General features: G+C 34.5%; 1 protein-coding gene across 5 annotated transcripts in view; it reads left to right on the plus strand.

Moving 5' to 3' along the window:
• The window catches only part of GULP1 (GULP PTB domain containing engulfment adaptor 1), a 148,951-nt gene that overhangs the window by 118,157 nt on the left and 7,622 nt on the right, over positions 1-23,172 (plus strand). For 4 of the 5 annotated variants that reach the window (XM_038181946.2, XM_072041297.1, XM_038181942.2 and 1 more), the window contains 6 exons: positions 785-922; positions 2,541-2,657; positions 3,053-3,145; positions 11,720-11,944; positions 14,753-14,891; positions 21,449-21,543. In XM_038181946.2, coding sequence (XP_038037874.1) covers positions 785-922; positions 2,541-2,657; positions 3,053-3,145; positions 11,720-11,944; positions 14,753-14,891; positions 21,449-21,543 — 807 coding nt within the window. The remainder of the gene's footprint in view (positions 1-784; positions 923-2,540; positions 2,658-3,052; positions 3,146-11,719; positions 11,945-14,752; positions 14,892-21,448; positions 21,544-23,172) is intronic. The other variant, XM_038181948.2, reaches the window with a different exon arrangement.

Below are 23,172 nucleotides of genomic sequence, written 5' to 3' on the forward strand. Positions count from 1 at the left end.
CATGTCTTTGTTTATGAGTTAATTGCAATCTGGGAAGCCCAGTGCTGCACAGAAACTTTTTTTTTCCATAGATAATAGTTCACATCTAAACTGCATACTTTCCTTTAAAGCAAATACTGCTTTCCCATGTAATAAGCCAAATAAAATAAAATACCAAGAAGAGACTTGAAGAAAAACAACAATTTTTTTTTTATTTTTATTTCAGTCTCATCAAGCTCTCTTAGCTGAAGAACATTGCAACTGCAACTTTTTAAGTAGCTTGTACATGCTTTCTCGTGGAAAATGAGACACAGAGTCTACAATATGCAAATAGTAATGTTAAAAGCTATTTATATTACACCTTAAATAAGCCATTACTTAGATTTCTACTTTATTTCTCAATATATCTAGATAATTCTAGATAAATGTATCTAGATAATTCATTTTATTTTTGTTTTCTGCACTTACGGTAAAAAGGTAATGACTCATTTTAGTACAACTATTTTAGCAAAACCTGGGAGATGATGAAATCTGAAGATGGTTTGCATCTGGGTAAAGAACAAAGTGTTTTACGTAATCAGTCCCTGATCATGTTGCACAAGGACACAAAGCAACGTAAAATAAAAAAGAAGTTTTCTAGAAAAAGTTCCTGCTTACATTCAATAAAAATGGTTAGACAAGATGAGTTTAACTTCTGTTATACTCTTAAGTCCATTTCTTAGGCTCTCTCGTATACAGAGATTTTCTGTATCCCAAGCAAGTATGCAAGCACTTCCTTGAAAATAATCTTTATTTTTACTTGCAGGAGGTTCAGCACAACTGCCAACTCCATAGGATATCATTTTGTGCTGATGATAAAACTGACAAGAGGATATTTACATTTATATGCAAAGACTCAGAATCAAATAAGCATCTGTGCTATGTATTTGACAGTGAAAAGTGTGTAAGTATGCAAGATTCTTGTTTAGAAGAATGTGGGTGCCAGTTATGGCATTTGCTTTTAAGATAAAGCAAGAATGGTTAACAAAGGCAAATTGCCTGCTTGCTCACTGGGTTCTCTTTGATATAACCTTTCTTATATAGTGCCTGGTAAATTAGATGCATTAATTTAAAGGAGAGTCTTTTTCTTTTTTGGTCTAAGATGGTTTTCTGGGACAATCCCTACTCCCCAGCTCAATATCCTATGCCAATGATGTGAAAAACTCTCAGAGAACAGAGTGCATCCCACCAAGCTTGAACTGTTTGCACAGCTGTTTTGCAGAGATTACTGCAACCCTGTGGTTGAGATACTGTCACAGGTTCTTCTGCTGATGTGTCTGCCTCAGCCTCCCTTCCTCAGTTTTTTGTAATTTTTTTATTACAGCAGTCTCCCCTCTCTGTCCTTCCTCCCTCCCCTTGCCACGTCTGTCAAGTTTTTAGTGCCTTGATCCGCTACCAGAGAATTAGTTTCACCAACCACTGACATTCTCTCATGTCTGAGATAAAGCAGGGCAGCTGCTCAGTAATGTGTAATAGCAGAAAATATATGTATATAAACTTCAGGATAGGAAATGAGCAAAATGATGTCTATTTGAAACGTGTCATGTGTTTTCCTTGGCAGAAAGTAATTAACAAAAAAATAATAATACTGGAATCAACATCAAAAACAGATGCTTAGTTGCAGAGGTTGGTTTTTTTTGTGTGTGTTTTTTTTTTGTTATCTAGAGCCTCTCCTTCTTATTTGTTCCGCAGTAGCTAAGATATACAAAGAAAACACTAGGGAAATAATTTTTTATTTTTATTTTTTAGAAAAGAGTTGCATATTCCCTTATATAGAATTGACATGTAATTATATATCATTCTATTACGTAGACATTGTTCAGAATTGCAGTACACATCTGTTCATTCCTCCTCCCATTTCTATCTTGCCTCTTTTACACACATTCCTGTGATTTTAAATTGCCCTTACAGTTTCTGCACACTGATGATATTTGTCTTCCAAGCTAACCTTCCTTTTCCTCCCTCTGCCCTGATATTCCACTCACTGTACTTCTTCTCTTTCACTCTTTGTTCACTAGGACCCTCAGATTTCAAAGGATCCCACCTCAGCCCCCTTACCAAGAAGATAACTAGGACTGCATACTTTCTGTATCCATTACACTGTTCTTTTACTAACTTAAACAGTTATTCTCTAAAGCAGTCCTGTTTAAGTTTTTTTTTTCCTCTAATCAGTCTGCTTAAAATATTTTCTTGTATTTTCTCTGTAAAGGTGGTTTTATTTTTGTTTCCCAGTTAAGAGAGAGGCATTAATTTCCCCTTCCTCTAGACTTGAGATCTTCACACACCTCTACTGAATGTCATGCAGATGGAGAAAAGGCTGGGATATTTTTATGTTGCTTTCATCATGTTTTCTGTACTTTGCCAAGGGGTTTTTGCCATGCTCCTTTCAGTGTGGATTTCATGACAGATGAAGCAAAACCTTTGAATGAGATACATTGTGTAAAGTATTTTGTGATCATCTGAAATGAAAGTAATTATAAAAATATTTTTAATGCACTACTTTCAATTTGTTTTATGTGAAGGCGGAAGAGATAACTTTAACAATTGGTCAAGCGTTTGACTTGGCTTACAGAAAATTTCTGGAATCCGGAGGAAAAGATGTTGAGACAAGAAAACAAATAGCAGGTTTACAGAAAAGAGTAAGTTTTCAACTCTAATTTCTAAAGAGATAAAGGAACATTCTGCTGTAATTATGTAATGTTTTCTATGACAGCATTATTTTCATTCTCAGAATTTCATTTCATTCTCAGAATTTCAACAGATACTTTAAAAGAAAACTAAATAATGACCTGATAAGCATGAAACAATATTTTGTTCTTCCATCTTTTTGAGGTGACTAACAGAAATGAAATGTTGAAATAAATAACAATCACATGTTCAGAGTTAATTATTTTTTGTAATCAGATAAGTGGCTAAGCATTACTTCTAAATTACCAAAACTCAGATAAAGCTTATTGTAAATGGACAAGTTTATAGATATTGTTGAAATGAATGAATATCCCAATAGCTGTTGCAATAACCACTTGCTTTGTAGATTCAAGAATTAGAAACTGAAAACACAGAACTGAAGAATAAAGTTCAGGATTTGGAAAATCAGTTAAGAATAACACAAGTACATGCATCTCCAGTAAGTACAAGAACATAACTCCTGTATGTAACGCTATTCTAAATTTATAATCATCTGTGTTTAGATAATTATTAGTATCCATGCAGTGATTATGATTAACAAAAGTGATCATGTCACAAATCTGTAGAAATGCAGTACTGAAGTAACAGTAAGATTGTGACACAACAAAAGCGCAAATGGCAGTCTCAATACTTTGCAGTTCTTCAAGTGTCTTGTCACACCTATTTGTTGCTGCATAAAGACTGTAAATACTCCTTTGCAGATATCTAAGCATGCTAGCTAAGGATGAAGAACTCTGTTTTGAACGGAAAGCATCTGGTTTGAGAACACTGCTTTGTGTTTGTTTTTTTTTTCTACAAACTTTCTGTCACAAGCATATCGTTACTTACACCTCCCACTTTCTGAATGACTTTTAAAAACTTTTGTCTGTCTTTCAAGGAGTCATTAGGGTCTCAGGAATTACCATCCAGGTAAAAAGGATCACCTAACGGTTCCTCAACAGTCAAAATTTCTAATGTTTGTTCTAGTTCCTGTAGATGACAGAACTATTTTTAAATGACTGATTGACAGTGTCTTGTGTCTAGGCAGGACCCCTAAAAATGCAAGTTGCATTACAGATTGAGCCTAATGACTCTCCCATTCTTAAAAGCCTATTCTCTCTACACACTGTTAGGTAACTGTAGAAACAAATTGAGCTTCTTTATGTACTTATACTAAAATCTTAGAAAAAGACATACTGCTTTTAAGTTGTGTACCTTGGGCCAACCTTTTCCCATCCTGAATGTGCACCATTTATCTTTAAATGGATGTTCAAAAATTTGGGCAATGTAAAATTATGTTGATAGTGATGACAATTTTTCAGTAGTATCTATAGGCTTCCTTGATATTGATTAGATGTTTGTTTACATGAGGAAAAGTCAAGGTCATTTCATTTTCCTAAAGTCTATTTAGTAGAGAGAGCACAACAAATTATAAATATTTTGTGTAACTCCCACAGTTAAAACTGTTAATTATGGATGTCTTATCACTTCTGAATTATTCAATAAAAGGAGATAAACTTTTCCCATATTCTACATTTAAAATCAATTTGGTAAAATATTCTATTTTCCTTAATTATAATTAAAGCTAATTTGTTTTATTTATGAATATAAATGCATTTTTAATTACATTAAACAGACTCTGAAGTCTTTTATGATGGGCATGGCTCTCTTTCATTTAAATTAATAAACTAGGTAAATGCATGTAGCAAAAAATTAAAGAAATGTATTAATAATGACCAAGAAAAATATCCTGTAGTGTGTGTAGCACGCACTCATGTTTCTTTTCTCTTTTAATTCTGTAGTATCTTACCCATTATTAAAGATTGAGTTAAGATGGAACAGCTACTTGTAAACTCTAGGTAGTGTTTTATTGATAATTTCTGTTGGTACAATGAATATGTATATTGCTTAAATATCACGCTACAACAAAATGATATATTAATTATTGATGATTACTAATATTGAAATATTAATCATTAATTTAAATTTTTTGAATTTTCTCATTACTAGAATTGCAGTAAGAGCCAACTAACAGCCTACTTAATACCTACTTTTCTTCCACAATAAAATAGTCTTAGATAAATTGTCTGGATAAATATTGGAATAATTTGCCCAGACATGCTGAGGTATCTATACCCTTGGAGATATTCAAAACCTTGCTGGGCATGTTCCTCAGCAGCTCCATTGAAATGCATCCTGCTGGATCAGGAGTTTGGATTAGGTCACTTTCCAACCTATGTGATTTTTTGATGAGATGTGCACCCAACAATAAAAAGTAAATATCTTTAGGAAAATGTCTTTCTCAGATCATATATAGAAACATAGTCTTATCCACCAAACACTATCAACTTTTGTTCTTTACCAAGAGACATCATTCAAATAGGTCTGCTTTAAACTAGATTGTATCAATTAAATTAAAGCCATCAATTGTGCTAGCATGTAAGTACATAGAGATACAACATATAGGTTAAAAATCTTCATTGTAAGGAAGAAGCAGCGTAAATATTTCCAAGACTGAGTTTGATGAAGGAACCATAAGTCGGGATGCTTGGAAGGGCAGGAGATATGATTTGGTGATAAATATTTCGTCTTTTACTATGTGAGCAACAAGCATGTATGAAAGAAGGAAGTTATGAACATTTCATAGCACATTTCATTGTCTGTTATATTTTGCAATAAATCTTACACACTTAATTCACATCAACTATCATTTCATACATGACTTTGTAAAGCCCCAGCTCCTATTAGAAGAGAGCAGAAGTAGCTTAAGGATTTTTTTTCCCCACTATGGACTGTATCAGTGCGGTTTGCTGTTACTTTGTGTGCTGTGGTCTAGATCTGCTGTGCTCTACGGATCATTTAATGAGGGATGGCAAGTTTAAGCTCTCATACGTGATACCTACTCCAATAATATTACTTGTGCCATTAACTGGCAGCACAGTAATTTCTAACAAAATGTTTAGTTTCCCTAGCCAGCTACAGATTGTTGTAAAGCTGGTTCTGTTTATGCTTAAATAATACCTTGGATTTTCTGACCTTATGCTTTATGGGTTGTTTTTGGTTGTTTGCACACTGCTTGAACTGTTTCTTAACGTTTACCAGATGTGCTGAAAGAGATTTCCTATCTTATATGTTGTTGACTATGCTCTTCTTTTAGTGATTAATGTATGGTCTTGGAAGCACTTGGTAATCAGCAAGTGCTTTAGCTCTTTAGCAGTCAACATTAGCAACTTGATTAAACAAGCATATTCTTGCAGAAGCCCACGATGTTGCAAGGGGCTGTGATGACAGTTCCCAGAACATAACAAATATAAACATTTGAAATGTGTGCTACATCCTCTCCGTCAATCCTCATCCCTATGGAAGGGAGTTGTAAGCTATGCAATCTAAGCAGATTCATTTTAGGCTGACAATGTGTGTGGTTTTCTTCTTCCACTTGAGGGAAGGCTTGGACTTCTAAGTACTTATTGCACCTGTAGCATGGAATAATGCAGTTACAGACACCAAGCGATGCCACTATCATGCTTTCTTTGTTAAACTATTGATCTAGAATAGAATATCTTTCCCACATGCCACTTGAAAACCATTTTTTTTCCATTGTGTCTACCTGCAGCACCAGTGTAGCATTCTTTACTCCTGTTGGTTCCTCTTAAAATTTATTCATTTTGGTTTCTTTAATTACTCCAGACACATTAGTTTTCCTGTTAATTTTTAATGAAATGAAGTAGGTGAAAAATACCTTTAGAAACTTGAAGTCCTACTCTCTTTGTATTATTTTACTGACCCTGGACACTGTTGCTAGAAAAAAACAAAAACAAGCAAAAAGCCATTTTCTGCTTTTCCTGCCAGGGAGGCTAAAGCTCAGGTCTTCTGATTCCTAGATCATTTTCCAATAAAAAAAAGATCAGATTTTGTCTTCTGATGGGACTTTGGTATCAAAAAGACAGAAACTGAGTTTCTTCAAACTGTGGATGTATAAATTAATACGTGTATAGGATTAAATAAATGACTGCACAGTTGAGAAAAAAAAATTAAAAAATGGTCTCAGCATACTTTGGTTCTGAGCAGATGACTCCAGATCATCATTTGAAATAAACTTTTCTAACTCATAATTTAAAATAGGCTTGGTAACTACATATGAAGATGTACATAAAAGCTGTTTGCTGGAATTGTATTCAAGATCAAATATATTACTATCAAGACTAAAAATTCAGATAGTCTTTTACTTCCAAAGTATTTTAAAGATTTTCTTAGATATTTTTCTGTAGTATCAAAGATGGTACTTTATGTTTTTTTATATCTGTGATGCTTCAGACCAAATTAGTAGTACCATTCTAGAGTGCAATATGTGATTTTACTGACAGATTTACCTCTCCAAAAGGAGTTGGTCATGTGATCATGTGGTGAATTCTTGAGTAATAATGTAGAACACTTCATTTGCAAAACATAATGCTAAAACTTTTTAATTTGCAGTTCTCTAATAACAAAACATGTTTAAAGAATGCTCTGCATAGTCACTCTTCCAAAAATTGTCAGTGGTCTAACGAAGAGAGGAAAATGCAAATAGTGAATTATAAGCTAAAGATTCACTGTGAACACAGAAATAAAAATATTTTTGAAGATTGATAACTTACATATGAGAGTGTTTTACTAGCTGAAGCATCCATGTTTAATTGTTTTAATTGTATTCTTTTTTAGGCAATGATAACGAAAAGAAATTGGTGTTTGTTGTTAGTTCTCAGTGGTTCCATTAAAAAAAATCCACTAATGAAAATTGTAAATTATGATGACAAGGTTTTGGGGAAAAAGTGACTTTTCTTTCTAGAGTTCACATGTAGTCAAATTATAGGCTCTTTTGTGAAATACAAAAGGAAACCTAATCTAAAACTGCTTTTCTGATTCTTCTTGCTTCCTGCTTTGCAGACCATGTAAGGATTTATTAGAGGACTTATTTTAAAATAATTCTGTCAGACTGAAATGGGTGCAAATTACATGCATGAAAAACTCAGTCATGTTGTGCCCTTCACGTTTCTGGAACACATAAGCAGGTGTGAAGTGCTGACAGCAAGTAGGCTTCTGCTTTTGAGGGATATATCTGCTGTCAAAATTCTCAAGTTTCTTGATTGTTAGCATCACTAACAAAATGTTTGGCTGTTCTAAATCTAGACAAATGGCCGAAGTAACCTCAACCTGAGTTAGCTGCCTTTTCTATCAGTTCATAAACTGTATGAGAAAATCAAACTTCTTTCTGAACCTATAAAAGAAGCCATTAAAAGCAGTGAGGAAATAAAATAAAATAAAATATATATATATATATATATATATATCATATAACCAAAACTTAAGAATAAAATTGATTGTGAAAGTCAAACATCAAACTATCAATCTTCTGCATACTTTATTGTAGCTACTTAGATTTAAGGTTGTTTAGCAAGTTCAGTAAATAATAAACTGCTTAGCTTTTCTTCTGCTTTGGGGTTGATGTTTTTAAGTATGCTGGTCTTGCTGAAACTTTTACAAGCCCGACACTAAAATATCAACATATTTGTATTATGCAACAGAAACTGTCACTTTTTGTCGCATCCTGAATGAATCAATGAAGGGCATACTGTCCAGTTGCCTTAATATGGTTAGCTGCACTTACATGTGCCATGGGAAACGTTGGCATGGGATGTTTCTCTTTTTTCTCACTCCCTTGCATGTAAAGCTAAAATTTCCATTACTTTTGTATCTGTGCTGTTTACTTTTCATCTGTTTTAGTGGTTTGGCAATACATTAATCACTGGTCTTTCTAGCGTTTGGTCTTGATTATGTGGGAACAATCTGATTTTCATTTGTTATTTACTTATGATGAGGTTGCTTGAGTTTATATCAAACTAAGTCTTTGGATGCTGCTACTATGTATAAATCCAACTTCCAAAGATCAGTGCATCCCTGGGAGCACTAATTGATGTGACATGTTCTTGGTTTTGTTTGTTCTATTTGTGCTATTTATACTGTTGGTGTTATTTAGTGAACAGCCTGGGATAGCTGTACACAAGGCCTTCATGTGGGTTGTGGTTACGTACATATAGCACCAGCAGGTTTTTTTTAGTAGACTGAACAGTAAAACACTGTAGGCCACTAAGGAACCTCTAATAAGATAAGAAATTGTTAATCTATTCTGGGCATGTCTGACACTTCTCAAATGTACCTTGAAGGCTTTCTCCTTGACCAATATGGTTAAGAAAAGAAAGTTAAGTTGAGATGATGTCCTAACACCAACTTTAGACAGCAGAGAGAGAAAAAAATAAATAAATAAATAAAAAATAATAAAAAAAAAGATTATTCAGGATAAGAAATTTAAAGAGAGAAAAATCAAAGTCTTCTGAGTCTTCTGAAAAGGACTAATAGACTGCAACTATGAAAAGACTAAAGACTATGTAATATGTAGGTGCCTGGTCTATACTTCTTACTGTGTTAGTGTTGCCAAAACCTCATTTATTTATTTTTTGCAAGTCCAGAGCATTAAAGATATTGATTTATCAGACCTTTTTTAATGTTAAGTAGTGAATTTGAGGAGCATGGGCCATCTGCACTTGTTGCCCTCATTTAATGTGTGTGTGAAGTGTTTAAAAAAAAAAAAAAAAAAAAGAGGAAAAAAACCCTGTATGCTTATTTCAGTTATTTCAGAAAACAGTTTTGGAATGTGTCTAGGCATATCACTTGATTTATATTTTTGCTGAGAGTGCCAAATGGGAATATGCTCATGTTTTTTCTTTCCCTATTTTCTACTCCTTCAATTTTATATTGTGTATCCAGTTCATTCATATTGTTTTGCTGATTTGCATCCTATATGCGTTTTACTGCTTTCTGTATGTTTTTGTGTTTCTTTTTTTTTTTTTTTTGGTTATTTTTCATGTGATATACTTACTTTTTAATGGAAACTATTCATTCTCTGCTGTTTTGCATTCTAGGGAAATATTTTGCTTCTTTAATTTGACTGTTTATATTTAGTATCTTCCAGTATTTATTTTTATGAGTTCTATTTTTTCCGTGTATATGTATAGCAGCAAGTATTGCATGTCAGTGGAAGAAAAATGCTTTCCAAGTCATCTGCTTGTAGCCTGGTAACACTCTTGGAAAAAAAAATAATAATAATAATAATATGGATATTTTTTCTTTTACTCATTACCATTCCAAATCCTCAGTTCCACAATTCCCAATACATTATTATTCTTTATAATTGCAATAAAAATATTTTTTTCTTATAAACCTCAAATTTTGAAATAGAGAATTTTGTGGTGTTTGTTAATGTTTTCTTAAGTATGACATTGTTATTAAATTTTGATATCCAGGCCCTAAACCTGACTTTTGTATATGGAAAATGAAGCAAGCAACTAAGTTTCAGTTCAAAAGGATTTTAAATGTTCCATTTTATACATAATAATGGGGAGAAAGAAAAAAAAAAAGCTTAAAATCATTAATTAATTCCTGATCTGCTGGAGTCATGCAAACTTCTAATGAAATAATCACATCGTATCAGATAGCTAACACTGTATAAAGAGAGTGAAAGTAGACTTAGACATTTTTGCTGCACATATCTACCGCTGCTTCATTCTGGGCAAGTCAGAGTGGTTTTATGCAAGGTACCTGTAGCACAGGCCCAGTTCCTGCCTTCCACATGTGTAAACTCCTACTCTAGCCAAGAAGAAGCTCATATGCTCAGTTCCTTCTGTTAGGTTTCAAAGATGAATCTGTCCTTCTCTAAAACCTTGCTTTAATGATGCAGACCTGTTTTTGAGGTAGAAATTAGAACTTGGCCCCAACAGAAGAGTTGGTTGGATATGTTTCTTAAATCAAATATTTGAAGACATTTTCCTTCTGCTTTTCTTTCTAGGATCGATCATAAAGTCTCTGTGTTTCTAATTTCACCTAGAAAAGATCCATTTCATTTGAAACCTGTTATGCATAGCAGATATTTCTAATTCAGGCAAAATTTAAGGGACTTTTTTTTTAGTCAAAATGGCCAACACCTTCAGGTTGGCTTATATTCACAATGAATATTGCTGGAATGTGCACTTAAATGCTCCATATTCATGTGAGACAGCCAGCTTCAGGCCCTTGTCTGACCAGAACCTTGAAATTATCACTTTCGTCTTGGGTGGATGCTCTTGCCATCTGGTATTGTGGTGTGACAGTTACTCATTTGCCTCTGTTAGAAGTTGTTCTGTGGGACTTTAGAGATCCAGAGAATCTTGAAACTGTCAACATTTTTCTTTCTGCAGCAGCAAAGTGTTATTCTGTCCTGGATCCTGTGCTGCTGTTGTAGGGGAATGAGGATCCCTTTGTTTTGCAACAAAGGATCTCAGGTTTTGATCTACCTACTGAAAATCTTGTTCTCCAGGTTCAATGAGTTATTCATATGCACAGAAAAGATGGCAGTTGTTATTGTCCATGAATGTTCACATACATAAATTCTACAGATAAGGAAATGAATCAAAGTCTAGTATTGACATAAGCCTTAAAATTTGTGTGCCATTAGCTTCTATTGAAAGAACATTTTAGTTAAATAATTATTATTTTTTCTATAAATATTTGTGGGATTTAAGTGGTAGGTGTTTCCTTGTATGGAGAATGAAAAGTCCAGCCTGTGTTAACCACCAGAGTAACTGTATTACTCTACACCAGAGATGTGCTTAACTGCTAATTTACACGTGCATGTGTGAGATGTTGCTATTATGTTGGTGGATTTTGACATTTGTCAGTGAAGCTGACATGCCTACTTTTGAAAATATCCTTGTCTTCATTTTGTTTTGATGTAATTATCAAGGCACAAGTTGTCTTTGTTCCAGTTAACACTGGGCTACCTGTTGTTATGGTACATTTTTAGATTTTGTTTTATAGTATTATTGAGTTTTGTAACATCACTATAGCACTGACCAGCAAGTTGCAGACAAACTCTTTTGAAGTATGAAATGTCTTTTTCATCTTTCCCTGACATTACCATGTTCAGTTCCTCAGAATGTTTTCTCTTTCTGTGATTCCTTTTCAGCTGCTGCACATAAAGTGTGATAATGATGAACATATGTTTCAAAGACCCTCTACTTTTTTCTGGTGTAACAATGAGGATTCACCTCCTTGTTTAGATATCTCTTCCATTACGCTTACTCCTAGGAGTTCTCCTGACTCTAGACTACCAGCTGGATTGTTAATTCCACCACCTTCAAAAAGTGGTCTTCCAAAGCCAACCAGTGAATACAGCTGCCCGAGACCTCGTGTAATCCTGCTGTGCAAAAGCTTTTTCTTTTTTTTTTTTTTGGCTTTCCTGTGTTCTGTTGTGTATTAACTTGTGTTAATAATTTCACATTTTGTACAGTTGTTAAAGGACAGAGCAGATGTATCTTGGATTCTCTAGCAATACTCTTAAAATATGGAATTTGCAAAGGCTTGCTCTTGTTTCTATGTAGCTTTTTCTCTCCCACACCCAAAACAAAATTATTATTATTCCAACATTTTAAATTAGTCCATTAATGAATCTGCTATCTATCAATCTTCTGTTGAAATTGTTATACTAAGAATAGCTATTCAAATCGAGCAATTCTGAAGGTCCAGTCTGAAGGGCTTTTTTCCTTCATGAATTAATAGAAAAGTAGTTAGCAGTTATCTGCCTTTTAGTATACTTTATAAAAACTCTGTGCAAAATGAAGGCTAAAATTATTTTTAATTATAAGCAATGCTTTTTCATAGCAATATGCTAATAATCTCAACTTCTCTTCCATTTGCAAGTAACATTTGGCTGTATTTGGCAATCCATGGCTTTTTGCATGTGTTCACAAAATAAAAATGCTTCTTGTGCTTATAGGTATTTAAAACACACATTTCTTAAAGTAGCTGACATAGTTTTACTTAAAAAGTAGTATCAAAATTTCTGTCAACTTTAACAAAATGGCATATAGACAGAAATGTCGATATAAAGTTTGAGTTTTGCTGTTGTGCCAAAAAGGCTCATTTATGACTAAACATAAATACTGCTTATTTATCCACCTTCTATGCAGAAATAAACACTTAGCAAGTAAGAAAAATCTATGTTAGTATTTACTGTTTCAGAGTCTTTCCAGGATTATCGATGTTAATTGTAGATTAATATATGGCATGTACTTATGTATTGAACCGATCCCACCTTCCAAATGCAGACAAAACCTACCTACAATAAGATAATGGTTTTGTTTGTATAATGAATGGGATACGAGACTCTTTGTATGTTTACTTTGGGTCAGGCATATACATTGCCCTGCTTTGAGTCAGATCAGATGTCTTCCTATGATCTCCTTCAACACAAATTATACTGAATCTCTTACCATGCATGAAAGCACGAGGAGACTAATATAAGGTCCACAAATGCAGTAATAAGGGGCGATTGTGTCTAAGGAATATTCACTGAAATCTTTTCATAATAAGTATTTGAAATTGCTATGCTGTTTCTCATATTGAGGTCAGTAAGGGATCAGTGTATGTAAAAATCTTGAAAACTAGTTGTTTTAAGAAGCTCAACTCAGGTCTAACAGGGTATACAATAACAGAGGGAGTTCTTTTGTTTGTTTTTGTTTAAATAGGGGCGGAAATAAAATAAAAATAAAGCAACGTATGACAATGTGGCTTGCTTTTATGCTTGGCATTTCGGTATACCCAGTTAGAAATATTCCTGTTTTTTGGAAATATTGAACTGTTTTAGATCTCTCGTTGTCCAAATTAAAAGTATGGATTCAAAACTCCTAGGAAATATGTAATGTAGGACCCCATAGTCTAGTTTTCTTTTAGTATTGTACTGAGGAAGACCATGCATCAATATTCTTTCCTTCTCAGCAGCCACTGCAGCTTCCAGATGTAGTTCAAGGCAACCTATGGGCTTGGCTTAGAAATATGTGTAATGTGTCATGAGTGGGCAGCTGCAGCTGCTGCAGCAGAGACACTAAAGAAACAAACATTGCAAAATAAGACTTAAGGCCATAAAATTCTCATGGACCAGCATTGCAAAAGACAACCCGTTTGGCAGGTTGTGGTATTCATGTCTTCTGAGTAGAAGAATCCATCTGACTTAATTTAATCTGCACTTAAAAATTTTCATGTGAATTTTTCAGTCAAATTGAGTCTTATTTAAAAGTAGCAGATTTTCCTGGTGCACAGCAGTGTGTCATTCTCATGTGCAGAACGTAGGTTTTTGAGATGTCTAATTAATAATATTGACATTAGTTTTCCATATGCATTTTGCCTTCAGCCAGTCACCGTGAGTTTTAAACTATTTTGTCACCTGTTTTAGCATTCAGTATGCTTTGATTTGACTGTGCCTCATTTGTGTCCTGAATTAATGGACAGATGGCAGGAGGAATGAGTCATTAAAAAATAAATATGACTGTAGAGTGGTAGTTAATTGTCATGTTTGGGGTTTCTTTGCTTATCCTTTACTTTTTAGAAGCCTGCCAACCTTCTGTGCGTTATGAATTTAATTCCTTCTATTCTACATGAAGGATGAGAATTTTATTTTGGAAATCAATATTCACAGTAACTCATGTCCAGGTTGTTACTTATCAAAAAATACATGTGAAGCTTTGATCACAGTGTGTTGTTTTTTTTTTTTTTTATCACAAAAGGAAGAAATAGTAAAGAAGTAACACTGGGATTTTGTCTTCTAATTTTAGCTACTTGTTCTGTGCATTCAGAAATGTAGCGTATTGCTGTTGCCATGTTTCCTAAAGTGGGTCTTGTGAAAATAACTGTATTCATACTTCTGGAATATAGAACTGCTTATCACCAGCTTTTTCAGGTTTAACCATGATATATTCCTGGTTGTACAGGATTTACTGAAAATGGAAAAATTACAATGCTGCTTATGTATTGGGGAGTTTTAGCATGTCTGAGACTCTGAACTGCAAATGCCATTCGCTTGGTGTCAGAAGCTGTTTTGTGCATGCTGATGTTTATTTTCAACTTTTTTGAAACTGTAGCTCTTATCTGCATGCTGAAAAATTCAGTGTTGTGATTTTTTTCGTGTGAAATATTGCCCTAATATTTATTGTCCTTATTGTAGGCAGGCAGTGTGACACCTAAATCACCCTCCACTGACATCTTTGATATGGTTCCCTTTTCTCCCATATCCCCTCAATCATCAACACCTACTCGCAATGGTACACAGCCTCCTCCAGTACCCAGTAGATCTGCAGAGATCAGTAAGTTTTATGACAACTGACCTAATTTTTTCTTACATATTATTTATTTTTTAATAAAGCTTCTGAAGAGGTTTGTATACATTTTGCTTGAAAAGCCAGGTATGTTTTTTTGTAAGTCACATTAGATAATGACATTTAATTTTTATACCATCTTCCCTGTCATTGATGTTGCTGCCAAGTTACCTTATAAACAAATGTATTTACATGCTGAAACTGTATGGGGACTGTAATTTGCCTTTTCTTTTAAAGTATGTTTCTCAGAATTAATTCAGAAAATATTTTGACTTCCCTTTATTTCTTTCCTTGTCAAGCCACATTTGTAGCACTTAAAATCTATGTTTCTTGGGAAGATAGCAAATGGAATAAGTATGGTGAATGATGATGCAGAAGAGAGTTTAAGAAATCCCTCAAGCTGTAGAGTCTAGGAATAATATTTTTAATACTACATTTCATATATCGTCTACATCTTTGTTTTACAGTTATAGTTGATGAACCAACATTAGTGGGCAATTCCTGAAAATCACTAAAAGATGACTAATAATAGCAAATGTATTTTCCAAATGTTTGAAGGTCGTTAGATTAAGATTCTCAGCTTCACTGGAAGTCATTTAGGAGTCCACAGATTGTTTCTGAAAGCTTTGGGGACTTGGGGGAGGTGAGGGAGAGGGAAGCAAACACACAGTGTTGGAGTTTGTAGGAATATCAGTCTGAAGGTAGTACTTCCTCTCTCATGCCTATTTTAGTATGGCTAAGGAACATTAATGTTACTGTCTGCCACCATACACCATATTTGAAGAGTTTCTATCCTTCTTGGGGGATGTTGCTAGTACATAGAATTTTCAGGTATGAGTGCAAACTGCACAATTATAAAGATGCATTGTGAAACTTCAGCCAGCGAGAATCTTCCCCAACACCTTATGTACACACCTTTCTTACAGAGATGTCACCCTCTGAAGAGATCTTGAGGGTGTGAATTTAATAATAAATAAACAAATAAATCTTTCTATTTAATTGTATTTTATGATTTGAAACAAATTTGAGTTTTTTTAAAAGGCCTATTAACAGAATTAAAAAGTGTTAAAATAGTTTATGTTCATAGTTTAGTAGAATATTAAACCAAAGTTTACTAGAAACAAAACTACTATAGTAAGATTTTTTTGTCTTTGTAAAGAACAGAAAAAAAGACGCCCTCCCCCCAACATTAACTGTTTTTTTGTTTTGTTTTTTTTTCTCACAAAAATGCAAATTTCAGGTATTGTCATAAAATCTATCTCAATATGCATATCCAAAATCAAAAGTAGTAGCTTGAATTGAATTATAAGACAAGATTATTTTAGCAGTTATTCTGCCCTGGTTCCACTGCAAGAAATTGTAGGTCTACATGGAAGTCAGCACCCAAAACTGAGTGTTTTTGAGTATTCCACCTGTGTGATTTTGTATTTCTTGATTCACTGGACTTTCTAATAGAGAAAATATGATAAATAACAATGTGCACTGTTTAAAAGTGCTGTGTTTATTTTACACTTGATTCATTTGCATTTAAATTAAGCTTACAGAGTTCAGAGATGTGGCAGGCAGTGCCGCATCTTGTCAGCTGTCTGTTAATACTGCGTGCTCCTCTGTGTGCCGTGCTTCAGAGGGAGATTACAGAATGATATACTGTTCTGTATATACTGTTGATCCTTGCTCTTTCAGTCTGTGTCCTGGTATATTATATGTTGCAAACTGTTGCGTTCATCAACTTAACATCCTTTGGCATATGTCAAAAATGCACTTTGAAACAGAAGGAGATTTTATATTCAAACAAGGGCTTAGTGTCTTAGATGAGAAAGTTCAGATCCCTTAAGAACTTAATTCAGACTGTGTTATGTTGCAGTATTAATAACGTGTACAATAATACATTGTTTTATTTGTTATTGCTGCCAGTAGAGGCAGGCTGGCGTTTCTTTCTCCAGTACAAGACAGATAGGTGGCAACCAAGATGAACCAAAGTTTTGAGTCTAATTTTCTGAGGTGGTCTTTTTGTGTTCTTACATCTTCTTTCTTTGTCACAGCACTTGAGCATTTTTTCCCATCATTTTTGATGAAATTATAGGATGGTTTTATTGTTTTTTATCATTTTTATAAATGACGTCTTTTGCTTTGATTAGTGCTCAGCAAGTAGTTCATGAAGCCTCACATTGCAAATACTGGAAGAAGAGTACAGCACTCATCTTTTCTTGGAAAGGTTATCTCCAAATCATTTCAGCTTTTTTAAAAGGGAAAAGATTCTTGCAGTTTTTAGTTCTTGTTCAGCAGTAGAGCAACATGGCTTCTCAGTAAATGTCTACACAGTAGTGGATATCTAAGTATTAGCAAATGGGTTTTGTTGTGTTTTGTTTTTTGACTATTTTAGAGGAGAAAAGTTCATGCTCTTTGGGAAGGAATTTGCAGATTGGTCATATACATGATGTCTCTTTAGATAATAATTACAAAAGAGTTACTCTTTGAAAAACAAAAGACCTTTCCAGAATTGTGTTTCTACTCAAAATGTTTCTGAGAATTACTTCCTTTAATGCTGATTTTACAGTGACTGGCTTGCAGGTTAACAGAAATATTGCAGCCCAGTACAATAATTATTTAATTGAAAGATTGACACATACTTAGTGCAACCAAAAATACAGTGTTAAACACCATACTGCTGCTTCCTCAGAGCATGGGGTAAGGGACTGCAAGTGTTCTTGTAAGTTATTGTGAAAAAATAATAAATTTGTGTATTTCTTGTTGGCACAGCATTATTGTCTTATCTCAGAGAAGAGTGAAGAGGAACATTCTGTTGAATTGTCCAACATTTATTTCACTCAAAGGCATCTGCAGTAATCCAAGGTCATAACTGGCAGATGTAGAAATCTGCTCCAAGATGCTATCTTTCCAGAATCTGTCATGGTGGAGCCTTTTTTTTTATGGTGTAATAACTCTCTCCCTCTCTCTCTCTCTCCCTCTCTCTTTCTCTCTCTCTCTCTCTCTCTCTCTCACACACACACACACACACACACACACACAAAGGAAAAGAAAAAGGAAAACAAACAAACAAAAAAGTAGCCTACAGCTAAGGGAAAGGTTTCCTGGACCTCACTACCTCAGCTTATTCCAAATACTTTCTTGGGTCCTTATCTTCAGTGTGATTAATTTTTGTCATCACAGCTGCTCCAGGACATCTGGGGAAACCACGTATCAGCATAACTCTGTATCTGGATGATAGCTAATGTAAAGAAGATTGGGATGCAAAATACAGCAGAAAAGCCAAATATTTGTAGAGTTTTGTTTGCTTGGTTATTGCTAGATTGGTGTTTACCATGGACTGCAGGCTGCTACTTTCCAGTATTACTTGTTTCTTGTCCTGAATATCAGATCACTTACAGAAACAAGAATTTATTACCTGTTCGTGTCTTTCTGTGGTTTGAATTACGCATGTAAAATGTTAGCATTTCATGGTTTTGATTATTTTTTTTTTGTTGATTCCCAAGCAGTGAATTGATTTCCCAAGAAGGAATGGGATTGGACAGAATGAGGGAAAGGAAATTGTGTGCTGTTTGAGGAGGTTGTTTTCAAATGCTTACTGGTTGCTTTGTATTGGAGAAAGAAATGCCTATCTACACTACAATTATTTCTAAGAGTGTGCCAGGCAAGATATTCTTGTTATATTTAATATATTTTCATGCAAATACTCTAGCATGAAATAAAATACTGCTGGTTTCTCTTGTCTCTACTAAAAAGGAGCACAAAAGTGAAAAGCAGGGTGAATACTGGCAGAGAAGCTTATGGAGATCCCATACAACATCGGAGCCTCTGTAGTGACTAAATTTTAGTATTCATCCAGTTTCTACATGTTCTTCAGGTTCTGTTCAAAAGAGAAATCCTGATGATGATATTGAAAGTATTTCATGGTGCGTTATTTCCCCCTGACTCTTAGCAATGCGCTCTCTCATATAACACACAACCTTTAAATGCAGAAAAGCAGTTGTACTATGCACTTTTACAGCCATTTCACTGAAATGGTTGTCAAATTGAGAGAGTTCCCATACTATTTCACAGAAACTCAGCCAGGAGATACTTTCCTATTTTTAATTTGATTACATACAGTTTTAATATGTTTTAAGAAACAGTTTTCATCTTTTTTTTTTTTAACCTGTTTTTAAAAATCTGTTTTAATAAATTACTCCCTGGATAACTTTAAAGTTGGCCTTGAATAACAATATGAATAAAATAATCCTTCACGTGAAGGTACATTCCACTCAAGGACCTAAAGCTTCTGCCATTCTCCTGCTAATTAGCTCAGTACTGTCATTAATAAAAGCACAATAATTAGGCATGAATAAGAAAATGTGCAGAATAATGTACAAAATATGTGCTTTCAAAAATAGCGATAAGGCCTTTCAGTCCTAAGAAATGAAAGTTGTGTCTTTCATAAATACATGCTTCGAATATTTGTGAAGGCTCAGTGTTGAAACTGGCTGCTTTTAGCCGTCTGAACACACACAGAACTGACAGTTCCTTTTTAGGGTAAAAAAATAACCTATAAAAAAGAGAGGAGGGAAAAAAAATGGACTTAGATACTGAACAAATAGATTTAAGAGAGACATAAAGCATAATCGCTTTCTCCTCAGTAGAGGTTAGTTTGAAAGTTAAAGCTGCTCCACATCTGAAGGTCACCAAGTAGGAGCATAAAAACATATAAGGACACTGGTTACACTGGAGCAGACCCATTTTGGATGTGAGAGAGACAAGGGGTGAGGTAGATCCTATTTTTGACATTATATTATCCCAGTTGAAGTCTCTTTTGCATAAAGATGGTCTGCCTTTGCCAGGAAAGACGGAAAGTAGATTTGGAGGGGGCTCAAGTGGGCTTTTGGAATAAGGTTCTCAGATCTGGGCCATCTTCTGTTGCCATGTGACAATTTGTAGCTGCTAGAGGTGATTTTTAAGCATGTTATTAATCAAGTTCCTGCTTGTTTCTGAACTTTATTATGGGAATAATGGTAGCTGCTAATTATTTAAAATATATGCGTATATTTTAAATATGCAGCATGGTAACACCAAATGATTTAGGTCAAAGCCCATGGACACTTGTGTGTACAATAAAATGTTGAAGAGCCTAGCCATGTAGAGATCTAAAATTTGGACTCCATGGATGCCAAAATAGTTACTTACATTTAGCCTATACAAGCATATATGCAGCCTTTTCAGCATTGTGACAACATGACTGGTAACACTGTGACATGGATTTTGTGTCATGTTCTCAATTGTACCTTCCACATCTTGTATGTTAAGGGTAAAATTTTAGGTTAAACCAGAAAATCAGCTATTAATTTCCAAGGTACTAATAGCCCTTTTCAGGCTTTTAAGGTAACACTGTTTGAAGTTAGGTAGTATGATTACCAGGTTTCTTGCTGGTCAAAAATAAAGTCAGAATAGAGGATAATATTTTCTCCAGCAGTGATAAAACTGCGTTAACTTTGAGTGTTGCCCCCAACGTGGTTGGATTGTGTTAGAAAAATAAGCTTCATACAAGTTTTTGTCAAGGCAATGTGAGATAGAACAAGTGTATATAGATGGCACTGTTACCTGGAGAGAAAAAAATCTTAATATTGAGAAGAAAAAATATATCTATATAGACTGTTGCATGTGAAGAAGTAGTAGCATTACACTGTTCAAGTAAGGGGAAAAAAAAAAGTATTAGAAGTGTTTCTTATTCAGATTAAAAAAAAAAAAAAAAAAAAAAGGCACTAGAAAGTATCCTGCTTCTAAAAAGTTTGAAAGTGTATGTTGTGACAGAGAGAAATTTGTAATCATTGTATTTATGGATACAGATTTAGTGGAATTTTAGGGTAAGTGAGCTTTTGTGGTCTTCTACTTTCTCTCTCTCTCTCTCTCTTCTTTTTTTTTTTTTTTTTTTTTTAACCTGTTATTCCTTGCTGGGGTTATACGGCCCTGGTAATTAGTTGTTACTACCACTTGTGCACTGAGGACCTCTGGACCTCTATCAAGTGACCTTCCTTAAGTTAGGGCAGTCATCTGTCTTTACAAAAGGCCTTAACCTGATGGTGAGGAGTGGCAGACAGGAGATAGGAAGGCTAATGTATTTGTGAAAATGTGCTTCTGACATAATGTTAAGATGAAATTTGGCAATTGACATGCAGTTGTTTCCTCTTCATTTATGAAACCCCAATACAGCCTGATTACAGAAGGCACTTCAATAGGAACTCCCTTATTCAAATTGGAATTTCTTCTCATCGGGTCCCTAAAATTCTTCCAGAAGGCACAAGCCTTTAATGAAAACTACATAGAGGCTCAAACAGAAGTTGATGGTGTTCTTGGAAAAATATTTGAGTATAAAGGTTTGGAAAACTAATCAAGACAGGACTTTCAAATATGAATGTTAAAAATTGCAGTTAATCAATTGCGTATCTGGACGTGTTATTATTCAGTTTTTAAGGAGAAGTAAGCTGACTTTTTCAAGGAGCTATTGTCATAGATCACACCTTTTCTCTCAGTGACTCATTTTTCTGTTGTTCCAGAGAGAGACCTTTTTGGAGCAGAACCTTTTGACCCTTTTAGCTGCGGAGCAGGAGATTTCCCTCCAGACATTCAGTCCAAACTAGATGAGATGCAGGTAATTATTGAGTTGTTAATTATGTATTTTTCTATGGCAATATGAATATTATTGAAATACGTCTTTAGAGTATTTTAAAAATGTTTTCTAAGCTGCACACACACAAGTACATGGGGAAAAAAATCTGATGGTTTCTTTTTGTACTCATGGGATTTGAGTTGGAATTTGAATTTGTCTGCCTGAAATTCCTCTCAAATGTTAACCGGTGGTATTCAGACACCTGCACCTATTTAAGGCTTCTCAGCAGTGCAAGCAAAATGGATACTGCTATTCCTGCCTGGGAAGGGACTGAGTGAAGTTTAAGAAAGAGCTGAGGCAAGAGATGCACTGACCATGTTATTCTTCAGCAGTTTTCTGCTGCCTTTAAACGTATCCATATTTGCTAAGGCATTCTGGGGCTTAACTATTAAAAAATGATTCAAGAATTCTGAACTGATGTGTTTTTTCATTGTTGGATCTGAAATACTCTATGGTATCTATTCAGATATTGACCCAATTTTGAAGCAGTGATAGGAGAAAACTTTCAAGTTGTGGACTAAGTTGCTCTTCTCAGTCAGGCTTTCCAAACTGCTAGTTCCTTGCCAACCTTGCTTATCTGTTTTTTCAGCAGCCTGCCAGCAAAACAGAAGGCTGAAAATACTGGGAACTTGAATTTCTAGGTTTCTGGCTCCTCAGCAGGAAGCGTTCCCAGACCTCTTGTATCTTGACAGCCTGCAAAGTATAAGAGCTAGCTCTCAGGCTCTTGTAGTTCCTCATTTTTAAATGTCTTTACTACAATTTAAGTACAGTTTAATTTTCCGAAGTAAAATTTTGGAATTCCTGTTCACAGGCAAATTCAATTGTTCATGTCAGTTTTAGGGTGGCACCACTGGCAAAATCCATTCACTGTGAGAAAAAAGCCCAAACCTTTTCACACCTCACATTGATGTATATCACCTTCCATTTAATATAGCCTGTTTTAGGAAAAAATGTACTACAGTATCTGTGGATACTGGGAAAAATCCTGTGGTTATAGGTAAGTTCACATGCTAGGAGTTCTTATTACAGGTGATGTTCTGACACAATTGCAAACTGTTAGGCCATGACTTCTAAGTGTCATCACTTCATAAAATATCAGTAAATGGGTCAGTAGAAAATCTTTATCAAAGATTTTTGAAGCCATAAAATGGAAAACTTCTTTCGGCTTTTATTCTGACCTAAGAAAAATAAGAAATAAAATAAAAGATATCTTAATGCATTGCTATGTCCTATTGCAAAGAATATTGCGTTAGTTTGCCCTGTACATAAATGTTTGTTTTTTCTCACTTTTCTGTGTGATTTGTAAACTAGTCTCACAGAGAGTCTACCATACCCTGACACCTTTACTAAAAATGAATTAATAAGCCTTTGTGTTGGCATAAAACTTGTTCACATGTAATCCATTTGAGATCAAGGGCAAAGCTGACGGGATGGGGGGGCTGTGGGTAGAAGTCAATTCTGAGATTGGTCAAAGCAAAAGCTATGTCCAGCTACTTTCCTATGACATCCTTCGATCACTTTGTAAGTCACTGTTAAATTTAGTTGCCATGCAGAAGTTCTTTCTATAGATTATATTAATATGAATCAGTGGTGAAAAATACTGATGGAAAT

This window comes from Anas platyrhynchos, chromosome 7, assembly GCF_047663525.1.
Source record: "Anas platyrhynchos isolate ZD024472 breed Pekin duck chromosome 7, IASCAAS_PekinDuck_T2T, whole genome shotgun sequence".
Lineage (NCBI taxonomy): Eukaryota > Metazoa > Chordata > Aves > Anseriformes > Anatidae > Anas > Anas platyrhynchos.